Source organism: Vulpes lagopus, chromosome 3, assembly GCF_018345385.1.
Source record: "Vulpes lagopus strain Blue_001 chromosome 3, ASM1834538v1, whole genome shotgun sequence".
Classification (NCBI taxonomy): Eukaryota; Metazoa; Chordata; class Mammalia; order Carnivora; family Canidae; genus Vulpes; species Vulpes lagopus.
This window is the reverse complement of record NC_054826.1, coordinates 29,503,205-29,521,202: the sequence shown is the minus strand read 5'-3', so window position 1 is coordinate 29,521,202 and position 17,998 is coordinate 29,503,205. Positions and strand designations below refer to the sequence as shown.

The window sequence follows — 17,998 nt, the reverse complement described above, 5'->3', positions numbered from 1 at the left end:
CCCTGATGCAGGACTTGATCCTGGACCCCGGGATCACACCCTGAGTAGAAGGCAGACGCTCAACCACTGAGCCACCCAAGTGTCCCTAGGGACAACCTTTAAAAACTGATTATCTTGAAGAAAAACTCCCTGTTGGGGTCAAGTGTGCATTCTAAGTCCCTCAGGTACAGTTTTCCAACCACATTCCCAGCCCTGTGCCTGTGGACTCTGATTCCATAGATTTGTGGTGGCTCAAGACACGGCATATCCAAGACTTTCCCCATATTTGATGCTCTCTGTCCTTGTGACAAGAGGCACTGAGATTTTGAAAAGACTCGTGGCCTCATAATGCTGGTCTCAGAGCAGACAGGGATCATAGAGGTGAACTGGCTCTGTGCTTCTTCACTGCAGTCCCTTTGCTGGGTGACCTTAGACAACTTACTCTACCTCTCTGAGCCACAGTTTTCCTTTAGTAAAGAGATGACAACAGTATCAGTCTCAGAGGATTGCTGTGTGGATGAAATGAGAGGCTGTGTATAAAATGGTCTCACAGTATTTGGCACTGGTAATGATTTAACACATTTTAATTTCTTTTTTTTCAAACTGGAGCTTATAGCTGAATGACAGGAAGCCACATGAAATTTTTATGGAGCATCCATGTTACTCAAAGGTTATTTTAAGACAGATGGTATATGTTAGAGAAATATTTGGAAAGGTATGCAAAATTTGTCTGTGTTGTAAATGTAAATATGACCCATCGAAGACACTTTCCACCTGGAGTATTGGCTCTGGGTGGCATCCCTGAGGCCCCACATTTGCTGTCACCATCCTCTGCTCTAGAGAGATCAGGATGGGGAAATTTGTGAAGTCTAAAGTGTTCATTGAGCTGTGCCCCTTTTCCAGAAAGGGGAAATCAGGCCCAGGTGCATCCAGGTTAGTAATGGCAGAACCAGGATCCCCATTCCCTGCCTCAGTCTCCCACATGTAAAAGGCATGTCTGATGGAAGAAGCTCCACCAGGAGCTCATCCCTGTGTTTGGCAGGAGAGAGGAGCTCTGTGCCTCAGCTTCTTAGCTTCTTCAGGCCTCAGAGTAAGTTTCAAAAAAACCATTTTCTGGTGTTAATTTGTTAAGTCTGCTCACTAAGTGAGAATAGCAGCTGGTGGGGTGGATTCTGACCTAACATTCAAGTTAATTAGAAATGTCACCCTCTAGGGAACATTTGCCCCTGAGCACAGAGAGAGACATTAATATTTCAGAGCACCTCGGGCTTACTGCACAGGACTCTGGCCCTCTGAGCTGCACAGGGCTCTGCTAGGCTTCCTTCCCACTTCCTGCCTCCTACTGGTCAGCTCCATAAAAAATTAATTTCCTCCCCAACCCAAAGAGCTGCCAAATCTAGGCAGAGACATTCTGGGAAAATACCGGTCAGGAATGTAGATCCCATCTTAGCCCCAACATGCTGTGTGACCTTCAGACAGTACCTTAACCTCTCTGGGGCCTCCGCTTTCCCATCTGTCTGGGAGCACTCCTGGATTGAAGGGGTGAACACCTGGCAGATGAGAAATGCCAGAAGTGGCTACCGAGAAGTTGTTGAATGAATCTCTCACACAGCAACAGGACTGCTGAGGGCAAGGGAGGGACCCAAAACCAGAGTGATTTTCTCCAGAACTAAAGAGCACCAGATTCCCAGATCTTCTGTCCCAGAGATGAAGCTGATAGGGAGATTTCTGCCCATTAGATTCCCACTGCTGGCAGACTTGATGTCCTGAGTGGCTAAAGACACAGCCAATTAAGGCCTTGTTTCTGGATGCATTGATAGAGACATAGTGTCCAGAATTGGGGAGGGAATAGAGTGCTCCTCCAGACCTGATATTCTGCAGTATTCAAGCCACATTGAGGCATTTAAATAGCTTGAGGACCCTCAAAGAGTGGATGGCCACCTTAAGTCAGATCCTGCAAACCCAATCCTGGAGGCTTTCAGCCCTAGAAAGAGAAACCTAGTAGAGGGGGAGGGCATAGGGTCTGGGGAAGCAGGTGCACACCTTGGGGCCCCAGAAGGCAGAACGGGGAAGAGAATTATAACAATGGGCTTTCAGAGGGGAGAGTCTGACTTAGAGGAAGAAGGAGGTGGGTAAAAAGGGAGAGAGATGCCAGACAGCATGTCAGGCTGCATATCAGGCTGCTGGGAAGCATCCCTGCCCTGGCTAGAGACCAGAGGCTGTCCTCAGAGAGAACTTCTAATTCAGAGATTTCCAGATGATAATGATCATGGCTCTTATTCACGGAGTGCCAGGCACAGCCCTAAATGCTTTATACGATGCATCATTATTGACATAAATGAGTTGATAGAAAGGGCTTGGAACAATAGACGGTTCTTATGAGAACCATGTATGTGTTCGTTTTTTTTCTACTGATGCATCCTTAACAGTCCTCAGAACCACCCTGCGAAGTAAGTACTATTAGAAGCTCCGTTATGCATAGAGGAAAACTGAGGCATGAGCAAATACCTTGCCCAAGGTCACAGTTATTTGGTAGCAGAGTCAGGATCCAAACTCAGGGAGTCCGGCTCCAGAATCCATGCTGCTTTCCTAGCCTCTGAGGCGGCAGCGAGCTGCAGCCCGTAAGAGTTAGGGCATTAATTAAGCACAGGTGCGTGGGATGTCAGGCTGGAAGGAATCTCGAAGTCTGTGCTGGGAAAGCAAGGAGGTGGCGCAGGTCCCATGACCTGCCAGGAGCATGTGGACCCGCTCTGGATCATCACCTCGAGTCTGCGTGGGCGTGGAATGAGGCGTCTCCTGTCGGCCAACAGGCCAGGCTCTTGGGCTCCTAGAGACAGAGACCACCTGGCAACTGAGTAGATTCCAGCACACAGTGTGAAGACAGCAGCCCCAGGCCCTGGTTCAGTCCACCCAGTGATTCATTCATTCCTGCCTCCTCTGCCCCCGCCCCAGGCAAGGCCCTGGAGTTAGCCAACCGAGCTCGTAGTCCAAGACAGGCTCATTCCCAGCCCTGGCAAATCTTAGCAAAGCCAGGAGATAAAGACTCAGCCCCTCACTGTGCTACTGACATTGAAGATGGTGACCTATGTGTCTACGGAGCGCCCACGTGTGCCAAGAGCCATGCTGGGCACAGGGCCCCTGCCCTGAGGAGTGTGTGATGGGCTTTGGAGCCACAAACGCTGGCTGGGGGGGTCAGCTCATGACAGCAGACCAGTCAACCGCTCTCCCCTCCAGTTTGCTCATCTCTGACATGGAAGTGACAGCCACATGAAGTTGTGCCGTGAGGCTTCAAGATTCTGCAGGCTGAGCGCATGGCACAATGCCTGGTGTACTTGCTGTTTCAGTGATGAACGCCTGTGGGGGCCAGGCCTGGTCCAGGTATCCAGTGGGACGAGGGCAGCCATGGCCCAGCTTCCATGGAGCATGTATCTGAGTTGGGAAACAGACAAGTGTATGGGCCTAACCTGTCAGGGAGCATGCGGGGTGTGGGGGTCCTGTGGAAGGGCCCTGGGGTGGGAGCCAGACTCTGCATCAAGACGGTCTATGTCCTTGGGCAAGTCAACCTCTTGCTAGGCCTCCATTACCCCCATAGTTTGAAAAGGAGGCTGAGTCCCTGGTCCCCAAAGGTTCCTTCAGCCTGGATGGTGCAGGATTTTGTGTGCATCTGGGCCTGCGGTGAGCTCCCTGGCATCAGGCAGGGTGGGGTGGTCCTGGGAGTGGTGAGGAAAGGGTCAAGCACAGGGCCTTAGCCAGGCGTGCTCCCTCCCTCCCTCCCTCCCAGACTGAGACATGGCAGCGTGCCCGTGGACCTCACCAGAGCTGCTCCGGAGGCCAGCCAGCTGCCTGGGTTTGAAGTGAAGCTTGGGGCTATGGTGGGGAGAGCCTGCTCCAGGGAACCACATGAGGCTTCTGGTGGGACAGTTCTGCTGGGAGCCAGGACATCCGGCTCCATCTTCTAGTGCATCGGATTGGAGGGGCACTGGCCCCGCGAACCTCCTGGGGTGTCTGTGAGGAGCAGGTGTAGCAACTTGTATAGGAGGAGGCAGGAAATGGCAGCACTTAAAATGTGTACCTACTAGGTGCCAGGCGCTGTGTGGACATTGCCTCATCCCACATTACCCCATTACTGGGAGGGGGGTGCCGTTGTCCCCACCTGATGGTCCGGGAAACAGCCCTGTGTCCTTGTCGCACAGCTTGAGGGGACCTGTGTGGGATAGACGTGAAGTCCGGTGCTCAAGTCTGGGTGTGGCACTGAAGGGATGAGAGGTGGTGCTGTTTCCACTTCACAGATGGGAAAACTGGGGTCAGAGCAGCGCACATTGAATACAAAAGCTGACACCTAAACCTCTACCAGAAAGACCAGCTATTCGTCGTGTTTCAGGGGTGGATGGGGGAGGCCAGGTCTCAGCAACTGGGATTCGTTATGCCTAGAAAGTGCTGAACCGCTCAGTCAGTGCCCAAGTCCTACAGGCACCCAAATGGAGCAAAAAGCTTGCCCAGACCTAAGGGATGAGTCAGCCCTAAGACCTTCCTTAGGGGCCCCAGTGTGGGCCCAGAGGGAGCCCCTGCTTTGTGGCTGCTAGTGACAACCACCACTGTCGACCTGGTTTTGATTCAGGTGGCAAAGCAAAGGGACAGAGAAGCGTATTTTGGAGTCAGCCTGGCTTCAAATCAGGCCTAATGTCAGAACGTCGGCCATGCCTGCTTCACTGAGGCGAAAGCTGCCAACGGGGACGCTGGCTCTGCCCTTTGCAGCTGAGGGGGATTTCCCTGTCTTTTCCCACCTATGCTGGGCCTCAGTTTCTGCTTCTGTGAAATGGGAGCAATGCTACCTACCTCCCAAGGATGACGTGAGGCTGACTGAGACCGTCTCTACGAGGCCCTCAGGTCCCAGCTCAGGGTCCAGCACATGACAGGGACTCAGAAAATGGTAGCTGGTGCTTCGTTACTATTACTATCATTTCTCTGTGTCTCCTCCTGCCTTTCAGTGCGGAAACAGGAGATTATAAAAGTGACAGAGCAGCTGATTGAAGCCATAAGCAATGGAGATTTTGAGTCCTACACGTGAGTCGGCTGGGTCCATTCTGCATGTCCTGCCTGGATTGTTGTGCAGGGGGCACTGACGGCTAACTTTTGGGGTCCTCATCTCTGACCCTCATTCACTCCCTCTGCATGTGCAGTGAGTCAGACTGAACTCATTATTTCTGTGTTGCATTCAGACTGTATGCTTTAATGAAGCTTTCTGTTCACAATACTTCTCTGTATCTCGGTCCTCCCTCTCCTCGTCCTCCTCCTCATGTCTTGTTCCCCAGGAGGAACTCCAACAAAACTCCTTTGCTTCCCTACCGCAGCATGGGCCTCCGCAGGAGATGAGCGGGGAAGGAGGGGAGGGAGGCGGGCCTCTCCTCAGACCTGCTGCATGGGCCTGCTCCTCACCTTGGACCTCCTCGGGCCTCTGACCTCAGGTGGGCAGGAGCAGGCAGGAATCCATAGGGTGTGTCCTCCAGTGAGCAGGGGTGAGCCAAAGAACCTCAAAACAGAACCTTAAATCCTCTGGGGGAATAAGGGCGGGTGTCCAAAAATAACATGAAATGAAACAGATGGTATGAGATGTCCCCTGCCCACCTGGACCAGCCTTTCAAGGGGCGGCTGTGTGCAAAGGCTGGGCCGGAGCGCCCTCTAGTGACCACCCACACACTGCCTGGTCTGGCGCAGAAGCAGGTCCCAGAGAGCCGAGGATTCCGGAAGCCTTTGTCTCCCAAAGGCTTTGCAGGCCAGGTGCATTTTAATTGTGGGAGGGTTTCAGCAGCAGCAGGTGGCAAAGCCCTAGCAATCCACTGCTTCTGTCGGAGGAACAAAGACTCTGGAAGGTACAGGTGTGAGACTGAGACCGCATGTACGCGTGTGTGCATGCACTTGTCCACACATGCACGTCTGTGACTGTGTGCATAAGAGGTGTGCACAGGTGTGTGTGCACGTGTGCACCTGGGTAAAGCAGAAGAGCACAGAAGCATGCCGTGAAACGGGTCTTGCAGCCAGCCCTCAAAAGAGCTAAATCAGCCGCGGAAAGAGCCAGAGAGTATCTCTGGAAGGATACAGCCGGGAGGGAGGGAAAGAGAGGTGGCCTCTGTGGACCCCCAAACCTCCCACCCCTCGCCGTGCCATTTCTGGGCCCCCCCCTCCCACCTCTGTGATGTCCCTTTCTCTGGCATGTGCAGCCTACCCTAGGTTCTGACCCCGTGCCATGACCTCTGGAGCCTAAGGTACCCTGAGTCTGGCCCTGTGAAACTTCACTCACGGGGCCTCAGTATCCCTAAAAGTATAATGGATTTGGAGCAGGGGACCTCTGAGTCCCTTCAGAGTCAGGGGGCCCAGAGACCTCCTGGGGAGGGGCTTCTCCAGGGAAGGGCATCCAGTCTCCCGGACACCTGGAGCTCAGACCCCCAACCTTGAAGGATTCTGGAACTGAAGGGTCCTGAGCATCTCATACGGTCTGAGCAGAGCTCCCAGCCCCCAGCCAATCCATTCAGAGAGTCTGAGGTGCTGAGTTATCTGAGGTCACGTGGACAGGACAGTCAGAGAAGAGCAGGGGTAGAGCACCCTGCATTCACCACAATGTCCAGCTCAGACAACGTGGGTGCCTGTCCTCCAGGGCCTCTCATTCCCTCCTCCCCCCAGGGTGGGATCTTTGCTTCTCCTGAGGTCCTTCCTGTCCTGGACCTCATTGTCATTTTACCAGGGTCTGTGTTGTGCCACGGATCCCAGAGGCCTGGGGATGGCGGAGGCAGATTTTCCTCCCTCGGCCTGGCTGCCAAGGTTTCCTAAGAGGCTGACACCTGGGAGGGAGCTCTGTGCTGGAAATATACGGCTTCCTCCCAAGCATGACTTCCTGGGAGGCTATTTTCCTCATGTGACAGAACAGGAAACTGAGGCTCCCATAGAAGGAGAAGCTTTAAAGAAGCAAAATGCACCTGTCCAGGGACATGCCTGCTCTGAGAGCAGAAGTTACTTTCATGTGAAGGAAAGGTCCTCTCTACCTCCACCTGTCCCCCACCCCACCCCAGGAAAGCAAACTGGGAAAAGTCCCTCTGGCCCTTCTGTCCTGGGCCAGGAGATGCGGTTTGGAGCGGAGCATAGGGGCCGAGTTAGCCCAGCCAGTGCCTGAGGGCTACGCACGCACAAAGCTTCACGACCCTCGTGGCACTCTTGCTGGGTGATGTGAAGCCACCTGCTGAGGGCCTCATAGCCAGTGAGTGGCAGGACCAGGACTGGAAGCCAGGCTTCCTAGTTCTAAATGGGCACCCACAAGTGGGTGGTGGGTGCCTCAAGGTACAGTCTGGAAGCCCTTCTCCAACCCAGTGGCTCCACTGATTCTGTGAGGTGGGCACAATGCCTCCAATGTGGCAGGCCCACCCTCCTCCAGTCTAGGCCCCTGGAGTTAGAGGGTGGCCTCAAGAGGCCACCCCGACCCCTCTTTCTTCTGACTTCCTCCCCCAGGAAGATGTGTGACCCTGGGATGACAGCCTTCGAACCTGAGGCCCTGGGGAACCTGGTCGAGGGCCTGGACTTCCATCGATTCTATTTTGAAAACCGTGAGCAATCCCTTCTCTCTGGGGTGCCTGTTGTCTGCTCGCGTTCCATGTCCTGCCGGATGGCACAGCAGGGTGACGGGCAGGGCCCCCGGGGCAGCTCAGGAGCCAGCGAAGAGGAAGATCCCGTGTGGACAGGGGTTGGTACCATCTCAGTTCCCTCTCATAACCCGGGCCCGTCCGACTGCCAGCTGTCCCTCCTGGGGCTGAGGATGGGGACCTGGGACAAGTGTGACAAGCCCTCCCAGCCCTCTCCTGCCCCTGCCCCTGCCCCTGCCCCTGCCCCTGCCCCTGGGAGGGCGAGGGGAGGGCCTTTATTCCCGGTTTACGGATGAGAGAGCCTTCCTGCTGGGCATGCACCCCATCACAGCCATCTAGATGCCTGGGGCCACCCTGACTGTCCAACTGGTCACAAGCTGGCTGGTGGGCTGTTAGGCCTGTAGGTGGTCAGTCCTGGGAAGAGGAGGAGAGCCGAGCTCACACTGCTGTGCCCCTGCCTGTTTGTCTAGGTCTCTGTCCGCATGTCTGTCCTTCCTCGGCCTCTCCTCTGTGGGAGAGACCCCGGCAGCTTTGCAAGCAGGGGCTGTCAGGGGGCTGAGGCTGGGCCTGACCCAGAGTGCTTTCTGCCTGTGTCCACGTCTCGCCTTGGCCAGGGGTCAGACAGGGACGAAACAGAGCACGTGCAGGTTAGACTTATCAGCTCAGGACCGAGAGGAAGGCCCTGAGAGGTGGCATTCCCAGGGGTACCCCGAAGGGAGGCATGTGCCGCTGAGCCGACACAAAGATGATCTCTGGCACATGTGGAAACGGCACTGGTTCGCACAGTGAGAAAGTTGGTCCCTTTCTAAATTCTCTTTCGATACGTCTGGCTTCGTCAGGAGCAGAGGCTCAGCTGGGCGTTCGTTAAACACCTCTTCCCACACTTCCTAATTTCCCTCTTCATCAAAGAGAGAGCAGTCTCAGGCTCAGATCCCTTGCAGGCAAGAGCATGGAGCTAGAATTACATAACTTTATTTCATTTATGCTGGACTCATGATTAAATTTGTGTTCTGTGATACTGGCTGTTCATTCTTGATTGCACTAGACAGTTTACTTTTAAAACAATTTACATAAATTAATGAGGTGTATTGATTTAGGGAAATATCCTTTTAAAGATTTTATTTATTTATTCATGAGAGACAGAGAGAGAGAGAGAGAGAGAGAGAGAGAGGCAGAGACACAGGCAGAGGGAGATGCAGGCTCCATGCAGGGAGCCTGACGTGGGACTCGATCCCGGGTCTCCAGGATCAGGCCCTGGGCTGAAGGCGGTGCTAAACCGCTGAGCCACCCGGGCTGCCCCAATTTAGGGAAATATTTTAATGAAGGAAGTGCAGGTAGATGGCAAAACCAAAGGTGGCATTTAAGTGACTGAAAAAGGATCTAGTCCAACTCTACCTCACCCAGAAGGGGAAACTGAGGCCCAGAGAGAGAAAGTGACTCATCCAAAGGAACCTGGAAAGTCAGTGGCAGAACCCAGTCCTGACTCACCCCTCCCCATCCTTGCCCTGGGCTGCCTCTTCTCACCTGCATGTTAGCAGCCGCTAGCTGGACACTTCTCTCCTGCCTGCACCCAATCTGATTGTACCTTATAGACAACCAGAGCCCAAGAGCACCCCAAAAAAGCTCTGAAGAAGGAAATTGCCTTTCCCCTTGATTAATCAAACTCTGATGCTCCAAGGCTAGCAATGGCGGTTAAATTCTCATGTGAAGAGAGGTCCAACCCTTGGCTGGACCCCAAGGGTTCTCATGACCCTGGAGCTCCTTGACTGATCACCATGGCTGCCTCTATATGGGTCTGTCCCCTGCAGGTGCTGATTTTGCAGAGTGAGCTCCCCAGTCCCCACTGAGCTGGCTCTAAAGGCTCAGAGATGGCAACAGGAAAATAAACACAAAGAGAAGGCTAAACTAGCTCTTGGCCTGCGTCCAGGCAATGGTCCCCATCACAACACCGGCCCCCTGAACTCGAGGTTTGAATGCCAAAGGACCCATGAGTGTAAGACCCAGAGCAACTGCCTGCCCCGGGCCAAGTCCCACCACCCTGCCTGTTTTTCCCTGCTGGAGGACTTGGCCCTGCCTCCCACGCTCCCCACAAGGGTGGCTGTTAGAAGGCTACAGTCTATTCAGAGACACACATTAGGATGGTCATTTCTTTATAAATGTCCCCCAGAACCCCAGCTCTTGCCAAGAACAGCAAGGCCCAGTGCCCTCAACAATGCTGAGCTTGTTTGTCTCTTCTGAGATTGTTCTAGATTGTCCTAATTTAGTCCCATCTGGACACTGACTTCTTTTAGGTTCTACTGCATTTCTTTCAGAAAAGTAGCCCAGCCTGGGACAAGTCAGATTGCCTCTCCGGACCTCAGTTTCCCCATGTGTTTAGTGGATGCATTGAACTGGATGGTCTTGAGTGCCTCCAGCCCTGGGTGCAGTCGAGGATTCTTACAGGGACCTCCTTGCATTTTGTAGGAGGGCCACTGGGTGACCTCTGAGGTCACTCCCAAGCCTATAATGCAAAAGCTCTACATTCTCTTCGAGAGAACCCCAAATTGTAAGTCTGTTAGTCTACATTTGTAAGATTCAGTGATTTGGTGTTTGTAGCCAAAGCCTAGGTCAGGCGTGATTATAATATGAGGGATGCTTTCAGCAGTCCTGGGGAAAACAAAAAGACATTTTACATTTTCTAGGAAACCCATGTCTCACAAACCTGGCTGGGCATCAGCATTGGAGGGTGGGACAGGGGAAAGAGGCTTTTTAATAGTACAGATTTTTGAATTGTCACCTTTAAAAGCGGAGGTGGGAAGTGTATATTTTAAGTCAGTTCTCTGGGGGATGTGGATCTACATTTGAGCTACACTAGGAGAAGCCATGAGGGTTCCTCTAAATCCCAGAACCCTGGTGACCCCTGTCCAGCCACTCCCTGGGTCATTGTCTTTCTGTGCTTTTGTTTTCCATCTTGCTAAAAAAAACTGAGGGTTCCTAGAACCAAAATAATTAATAATAATTAATAATAATAATAATAATAATAATAGAGTGGTTCATATTTTTCATAGAGAAAGCTAGTTTCAGGTATTTTTCTCAGTTCTGTCATGATTACAAGAGCTATGCATTTCCACCTGACTCTGGCAAACTCCATGACCTCACTCCATGACCACTGATTCCATCCTTAAAAATCCAAGATCCTAAGATTCTACAATTTTAATATCAGTCAGATTTCCATAATTCCGTATGTCAGGAGTAGGGGCGATGCATCGGGGTCCCCAGGCCATATCTGGACTGCCCCTATGGTTCATGCGGCCTGCATGTTGTTTTAAATTTGAATTAGATGCCAATAATAAAAATGAGGTATTTTCACATAAGAATCCAGACTTCTAGACTCTCCCGAAATATCAGGTGTGGCAATGTGGGTTCCCCTTACAGCTGACCCTTGAACAAGATAAGTTTGAACTGTGTGGGCCCACTTATACACACATTTTCCCCAATAAATACAGCGCAGTACTATAAATGTACTTTCTCTTCCTTATGATTTTCTTTTTTTTTTTTTTTAAGATTTTATTTATTATTCTTGAGAGAGAGAGAGAGAGGCAGAGACACAAGCAAAGGGAAAAGCAGGCTCTATGCAGGGAACCTGACATGGGACTCCATCCCGGGTCTCCAGGATCAAGCCCTGGGCTGAAGGCGGCGCTAAACCGCTGAGCCACCTGGGCTGCCCCTTTTTTTTTTTTTAAGATTTTACCTTGTGATTTTCTTAATACCATTTTCTCACCTCCAGCTTACTCTATTTTAAGAATATAGCACGTAATACAAATAACATCCAAAATTGTGAGTTAATCAACTGTTGCTGTTATTGGGAAGGCTTCCAGTCAACAGAAGTTTACAAACAGTTAAATCTTGGGGGAGTCAAAGGCTCTATGTGGATTTTCAAGGGGGTGTGTGTGGTGGGGGGGTGGCCGCTAACTCTCCTCCCCCTCGTTGTTCAAGGGTCAGCTACTCACAGAGCAACTAGCAGGGAGGTGTGTGCAGGGAGCCCTCTGTAGGTGGGCTAGAGTGTGCTACTCACCACGGGGGGGGGGGGGGGCCGCCCCCCCATCACTCCCTGACCCACAGGCAAATGGTCTGCCACGATTGAGTATCTTAGCCCTCGCTCACCTGCCTCCTTTATGTACTTGCCTGGCCTCCGTGGGGTATCTGGGTTTGAGACTCTGGTCTAAGTTCATCTGATTCTGCAATCATAGGCCTATACTTCTGTGTGTCTGAGATACCGTGATTCTAAACTCCCATTCCCCTGTATTTTAAAGAATTGGCATGTTGGAGATCCCTGGTCTCTAAGCTGGGATCTGCTCTAGCCATCTAGAAGTTCTGCCTTGACTCCTAGCTGGGCCCTGTCACAGAGACCCCTTCTGTGGAAATGAGGCAGGCAGGGGTGCCTCTGCTGAGAGGGTCGCTGGGAGATGGGGAAGTGAAGGAAGGGACGCAGGAGGCCCCCAGTTGCATCTCCTTTGCCCCCTCCCATCCCCAACTCCAGTGTGGTCTCGGAACAGCAAGCCTGTGCACACCACCATCCTGAACCCCCATATCCATCTGATGGGCGACGAGTCGGCCTGCATCGCCTACATCCGCATCACGCAGTACCTGGATGCAGGTGGCATCCCCCGCACGGCCCAGTCGGAGGAGACCCGCGTCTGGCACCGCCGGGACGGCAAATGGCAGATTGTCCACTTCCACAGATCTGGGGCGCCCTCCGTCCTGCCCCAGTAAGAGCCCCTCCTTCCCGCCATCTGGCATCTAGGACAGTCTGAAGGAATGGGGTGGTGTCGGTCTGCAGGGGGACATGACGGGGAAGTTGGCTGCTGGAAGGCCACGGGGTGGGGGCTGGAGGGCCACAGGGAGGAGACCAGACCTGCAGTTTGGGGGGGGGGGTGGAGAGTGGAGGTGGGGGGTGGGATCCACCGGAAGCAGCTTCAACCCCATCTAAGGACTGGAGCGGGGTGGTTGCACAGGGAAAACCTGCCGCCCTCAGAACCACCCCCCCAACGCCTTCCCCACCACACCCACCCTTTCTTACAGTTGAAGGACCAGCCTGGGGACCCTGTACCACAGAGATTTACTCTTCGTTCATGGAATGTGGCTGCTGGTTCTCCCACTTGGATTTTGCTGGAATTCCCCCAATCACGTCACCCCACCACCACCACCATCGTCCCCATCACTGCCACACCTGCGTCAAGAAAACCCGCCTGCTCCCAAAAGCTGTCACGACTTCCGAGCAAATGGCCACATCTCCCTGCCACCAACCATCTGCCTCTCTAGCTCTCTGTCCCCTGCCAGGGCGGGGCTTCCTCAGGCCTGGGTGCCCTGGGTGCTGGCTCCGAGGACTGCCCCCCTTACTCCTGGCTGCTGTCCGCCTGGCCCGGCCTTGGCTGTAGGCCAGAATGCCCAACTGTGTGTCCCCCATGGGCGAAGGAGAAAGAGAGGCAGAATCAGGAGGAATGTGGCATCTGCCCCCCATCTCCCTGTCTCTCCCTTCCAGGGCCCCCCCACACCCCTGAGCCAGCCTCCCCCGTGGGAGAAGGTGAGAGAGGAGCAGACGCCAGGAGCCCCCACCTGCACAGCCTCCTGGCTCTTCTCCCACCCTGGCCTGTCCTCTCGTCCCCGCGGACCCCTCCCCCTCAGTGTGTGGAGCACGATCCTCTCAGGGTGCCCCCACCCTCTCCTTCTGCCTTCGGCTGACGGCTGACTGACGTTTACCTCCAGAAGTAATGCCCATTCCACCCTTCTATCAGTCCTGGAGAATTCCAGCTCCATCCCATCCGAGGGAGAGAATCCAATTGCTTTTGGGGGGGGGGGGGCAAAGAAGGCAACGTTTAGGTACCACTTCTACTTGGACCGCATGCCTTTTTATAGCCAAACCTCTGTGTGTTTCGTAAATCGATTTTGCGTTAATGGATATTTATGTAATAACTAAGCCTCTCAAATTATGGTGAGGAGGGTCAGGATGGGTTGGCAAAGTAGGCGGGAAGAGGGGTGAGGGGTAGTTTCTTTCTGTTCTAGGTCTTTTTTTTTTAACGTCATCTCGGAGATGCCCTCTGTCACCTGTGGTTATTATCTGGGGCCGAGGTGGACTCAGTCCTGGGGGGAAGGGCATCGCTGACATTTTGGTCTCAAGGTTCCTCCCAGGACTGTAGAAACACCAGATGTTAGTGCTAAGAAACAGCAAATCAGGGCAGAGAGAGTGGGGGAGGTTGTCAGGACGGAAATATCTTTTTTTTTTTTTTTTTTTGCTTGCCTCCCAAACTGAGGTTCCTACTAGGATGCTTCCCAGCTTCCCAGGATTTCATCCCACCGCATCTGTGTGCCCCCCCAAGCCCTCCCCCCAGCTTTCGGGGGTTTCACGAGCATGTGTCTTCATTTCCTCTCCCCTCTGCATCTGCTGGTCCAAGCAGAGCACTAGAATTTCTCCTCTTCACGCCTCGTCCTGCAGCCGTGGGTTCAAATCTCTCTCTCTTTCTTTTCCTTTCTCTTTCCCTCTTCCTCGGGATTGACTCTGATGTGGAATGCGTTGGCACATCCACTAGGATCTACTGTCTGCACTGTTTTCTTTGCATGACTTTATATGCAGTAAGTATGTTCAAAAAAAAAAAAAGAAAAGAAGAAAAAATACTCAGCAAAACCAATCTACATGTTTTGGACAAAAAAAAAAAAAATAGAGGTTGTATTCTCAGTGTCCGACTCGGAATTATGTTGCCGCCTCTCTGTGCTTTTGGCCTCTGTGTGGCCGTGTTTTGCCAGCATGAGATACTGTCCCCTCTGGAGGATTTTAGGGGAGGAAGAGCCACATCCCCAGGGATTTGGAGGAGGCGCTGGATCCCCCGAACCTCTGGGGAGTCCTGGGTGTTGGCTGGAGGACTGGTGGGGATGTTCGATCCGGGGCTGAGTTTTCCCTGGTCCTGAGATGTCTGCTGCTGCCCTGGGGACAGGTGAGGCAGGCTGTGCTGGGGCTGCAGGCCAGGAAAGAGGCTGCCTGGGCTTCCTGCTCTCCAGACTGGTTGATCACCGGCCTCTATCCTTGGCACACACCCTGCTGCCGAGGCCCAGGGGTAGGAACTTGGCCCTGCCCCGGGTCCAGAGGGCTTCCCAGAGAGGCCCAGCGATCCCAGCGTCCCAGCAGCAAAACTGCCCGCCTCCCTTGCGAGCTGCCAGGGCCCCCACAGCAGTCCCCAAGCCAAAGGTGAGGGTGTGGCCTTCACAGGGGATGCTGCAATTCCAGACCAAGTCTGGTCCCATTCTTAGCCTCCGTTTCCCCATCAGTTAAAGGGTTAAATATTCCTGCCCAATCTATGTTGCAGGGCTGATGGGGGATCAAGCGGGAAGGTCAAGTGGAGCCCAATATACCTGTGAGAACTGACAGGGTTAGTCACCGGCTGGATTCCTGCTTCGTTCTGGGCCTGGCCAGCCCACCTCCACTCTGCCACCTGCCCCTCATTCCCCTCTTTGGTGCCTGTCAACTGCTTGTTAGCAGTGGACCGTGGGGAAAGAGCCATGCTTTGGGGTTTAGTAGGATTCCATTCCCAGTTCTGATCAGACCTGCTGTGTGACCTTGGGCCCATCCTTTTCCTGTCTGGCCCTGGGTTTTTCCGCCGGGGGGAACTGAGTCCAGGAGGACCCCAATGTCCTGATTTTTAATTGCTGACATGCCTCCTATCCACTGTGTCCCACTCCAAGTGCCAGAGAAATGGAGGCAGGTTCCTACCCCAGGAGGAAACAGCCCCATGAAGAAGGACACTCCTGTGGGTGGGTGGGTAGTCAGCCAGTGTGGACCACAGGGCACCAGCATGATCCTGAGGCAGCACGCAGGGGAGGCTGGCAGACAAAGTGGTCCAGGGCCCACCCCCACCAGTCAGTGAAACTCTGCTCCTCTAAAAACATCCTGTAGATGCAAAAAATCCAGACCTAAGACCAGACCCAGGCTCCAGCATGCGAACACCTCTATAGGAACATGTTCTCCCAGGATTGTGCACACTGTAGCGCTAATCCTGACCCACGGCCTCCTGTCTCCCAAGGGGAGACCCTTTGGGGGATGTGTTTGCCAGACTCCCCGTGCTGGTTTCTTTGTTACTATTTGTTTGGGGATTTGTTTCAGTTCTTTTCTTTTCTTTTCTTTTTTAAATATGTGGCTGTGAACTTGAATGACCACTGCTCAAAACTTCTGCTACTGGGAGGGAGGGGGGAAGAAGGGGTGTCTGTTTTACTGGTGTTTTCAGTGCAATAAATAGCTACCAACTTCTGTGCACTTGCTGTCTCTCCGTCTTGGTCAAGCACCAGCACTGGGTGGGTTTTATTTATTTGTTTGTTTCCTGTTCAAGATCTTGCATTTGCAAAACAAAAGCCAAGGTATCCTTTCTGATTGGGCCAACTTGGTCTCGTGCTCAAGGCTGAGCCAATTCCAGTGGGATTTTGCTTGGACCCTGGGTCCCAGCCTTAGAAGTGGGGATGAGGCTGGCTTCCTCTCAGGCATGGAGCAAGGAGGGCAGGGGCGGTGGACGCGGGTGGCCACTAACAACCTGCAGCAAACTCTCCCTCAGGGGCCTGGGGCAGGTTTCTTCTCCTGTAGGCCTCCGTTCCTTGTAAAATGAGAAGTTGTTTCAAAAGAAGTCCCTCCAAACCTATTCTCCACCCTCATCCCAACCTCACACACCAGCCCCCAGGCCTCAGAAGTCCTGGAGACTGGTTCACAGAATGGGGAAAGATGGGAAATCCCTCAACACTCACACACTATCTGTGGACTGAGTGCCTGGGACTGGGGCCTTGGGGCCAGAGAAAGTGATGGTATGAGAAGCTCCATTGGCCAAGGAGAGGCCCCCACCCCATTAGAGGCCAGTTCAGTTCTCTGAGTCCAGACTGTCCAAGGGGAGCCAACATGGTGATGCAGAGGCTTTGGTCCTCCAGGCCACCACAGGGTGACCACCTGTCCTGGTCTGCTGATGCAGGATTTTCAGTGCTAAACCTGGGACCGTCCCAGGCCAACCAGGTGATTTGGACCCTCAGCCACACTGCCACCTATGATACCTGGATTCCACACCTTGGGTGGGGGTGGGGGGTTGCCTTCTGGAGCTCACAGGCACCCCTAGACCATGCTTGAAGTGTCTGGGGCTCCAGAAGTCCTGCACCAGCCACTTCCAGGGTCTATCTGCACTGCAGGTGTGCAGAGTGGCTGCGAGGAGGCGTGTGCTCCTTGCACACACGAGGACCTTCACAGTGAGAGCAGAGGCCAAGGCTGTGAAGGGCCAAGGTGTGGGTTGCAAAGGGATGAAGGGCCTTCCATTTGCACTCTTGCACTGGAGTCTGCTCGGGCTAGCGCGGGGACTCCTCCCAGCCCCGCCTTCCTGCACCCTGGGGGATCTGCGGCCACAGCGGCCCCGCCGGCGGGAGGAAGGGCCTGCGGTCCGGCGGGAAGGCTCCTGCTGTCGTTGCAGATACTCGCCAGCAGGTGGCAGCGCGGGAGCAGGTAAGAGGCTGCCGGGCCCTGGGCTTCCAGCTCCCAGTTGGCTTCAACAGGTACAGCCTCTAACGCTCAGAAAGTGCAGACTCCACCGAAAACGTTGCTGTTGTCTGACGGGAGCACGGCCCTTTACAGTTCACAGGGCGCCTTCACAATACCTCTTGTGTCCGTTAGAACAGCCCTGTCCTGAAGAGGAAGAGACTCAGGCAGAGGCTTCCTGTGGGATGTAACCAGAGGTCCCTCCAGGGCCTCCAGGGCCCGGTCCATGTTTTCCTGCCTCTGCACTCGCAGCAAACTGTGACTCGTGTTCTTAGGAATCTCCTCTCTTTGACCCTCTGTCCCTTCCAGCTTCCACCCACAGGCTCCTTCTCCCCCCTGCCCACTTACTATGACACCCACGGACTCCCTCCTCTCGCTCAGAACACAGCAATGCCCCCTCACCCTTCCAGACTCTGAGTAGGGCCCAGGGACGAGCTGGACCTGTCTCCTGTCCCCAGGGAGCGAGAGCCACGTGGAGAAGCAAAGTGCAGGGTGGGCCAGGGTAGAGGCTGGACCTGGAGGTGCAAAGTGCACAGGAACCAGAAGGAGGAGCAGAAACATGGGGGTGACCGGGAATCTGGGAGGCTCTATGCACCTGCTCAGCAGGGTGAAATGGGGGGAGGGGGGAGGGGAAGCAAGGCAAAGGCTGAGAACCCAGAACAGTGGATCAGGTAGGGGTAGGGAGAGATGAGGCTAGGGAGGAGGCTGTGGGAGGCCACAGTGTCAGAGGGCCAAGTGTGTCCCAAATCTCCTTTGTTGTGGACCAGTTTTCCAGCGCACAGGTAGGTCCTCAGGAATGGAAATGGCCTTCCTCAGACTGTGCCATAGTACACTTTCTAGGAAACATTCTCCAGCAGGTGCC

The 17,998-nt window shown here is 53.8% G+C and overlaps 1 protein-coding gene across 3 annotated transcripts in view; it reads left to right on the top strand.

Annotated features, from left to right (window-relative positions):
* CAMK2A (calcium/calmodulin dependent protein kinase II alpha) overlaps positions 1–15,888 on the top strand; it is a 64,836-nt gene extending 48,948 nt beyond the window's left edge. For 2 of the 3 annotated variants that reach the window (XM_041748600.1, XM_041748601.1), the window contains 4 exons: positions 4,968–5,043; positions 7,477–7,571; positions 12,127–12,355; positions 12,669–15,888. In XM_041748600.1, coding sequence (XP_041604534.1) covers positions 4,968–5,043; positions 7,477–7,571; positions 12,127–12,355; positions 12,669–12,672 — 404 coding nt within the window. In that variant the 3' untranslated portion in view covers positions 12,673–15,888. Of the gene's footprint in view, positions 1–4,967; positions 5,044–7,476; positions 7,572–12,126; positions 12,360–12,668 lie in introns of those variants that run through there. The other variant, XM_041748602.1, reaches the window with a different exon arrangement.
* The last annotated feature ends 2,110 nt before the right edge of the window (positions 15,889–17,998 follow it).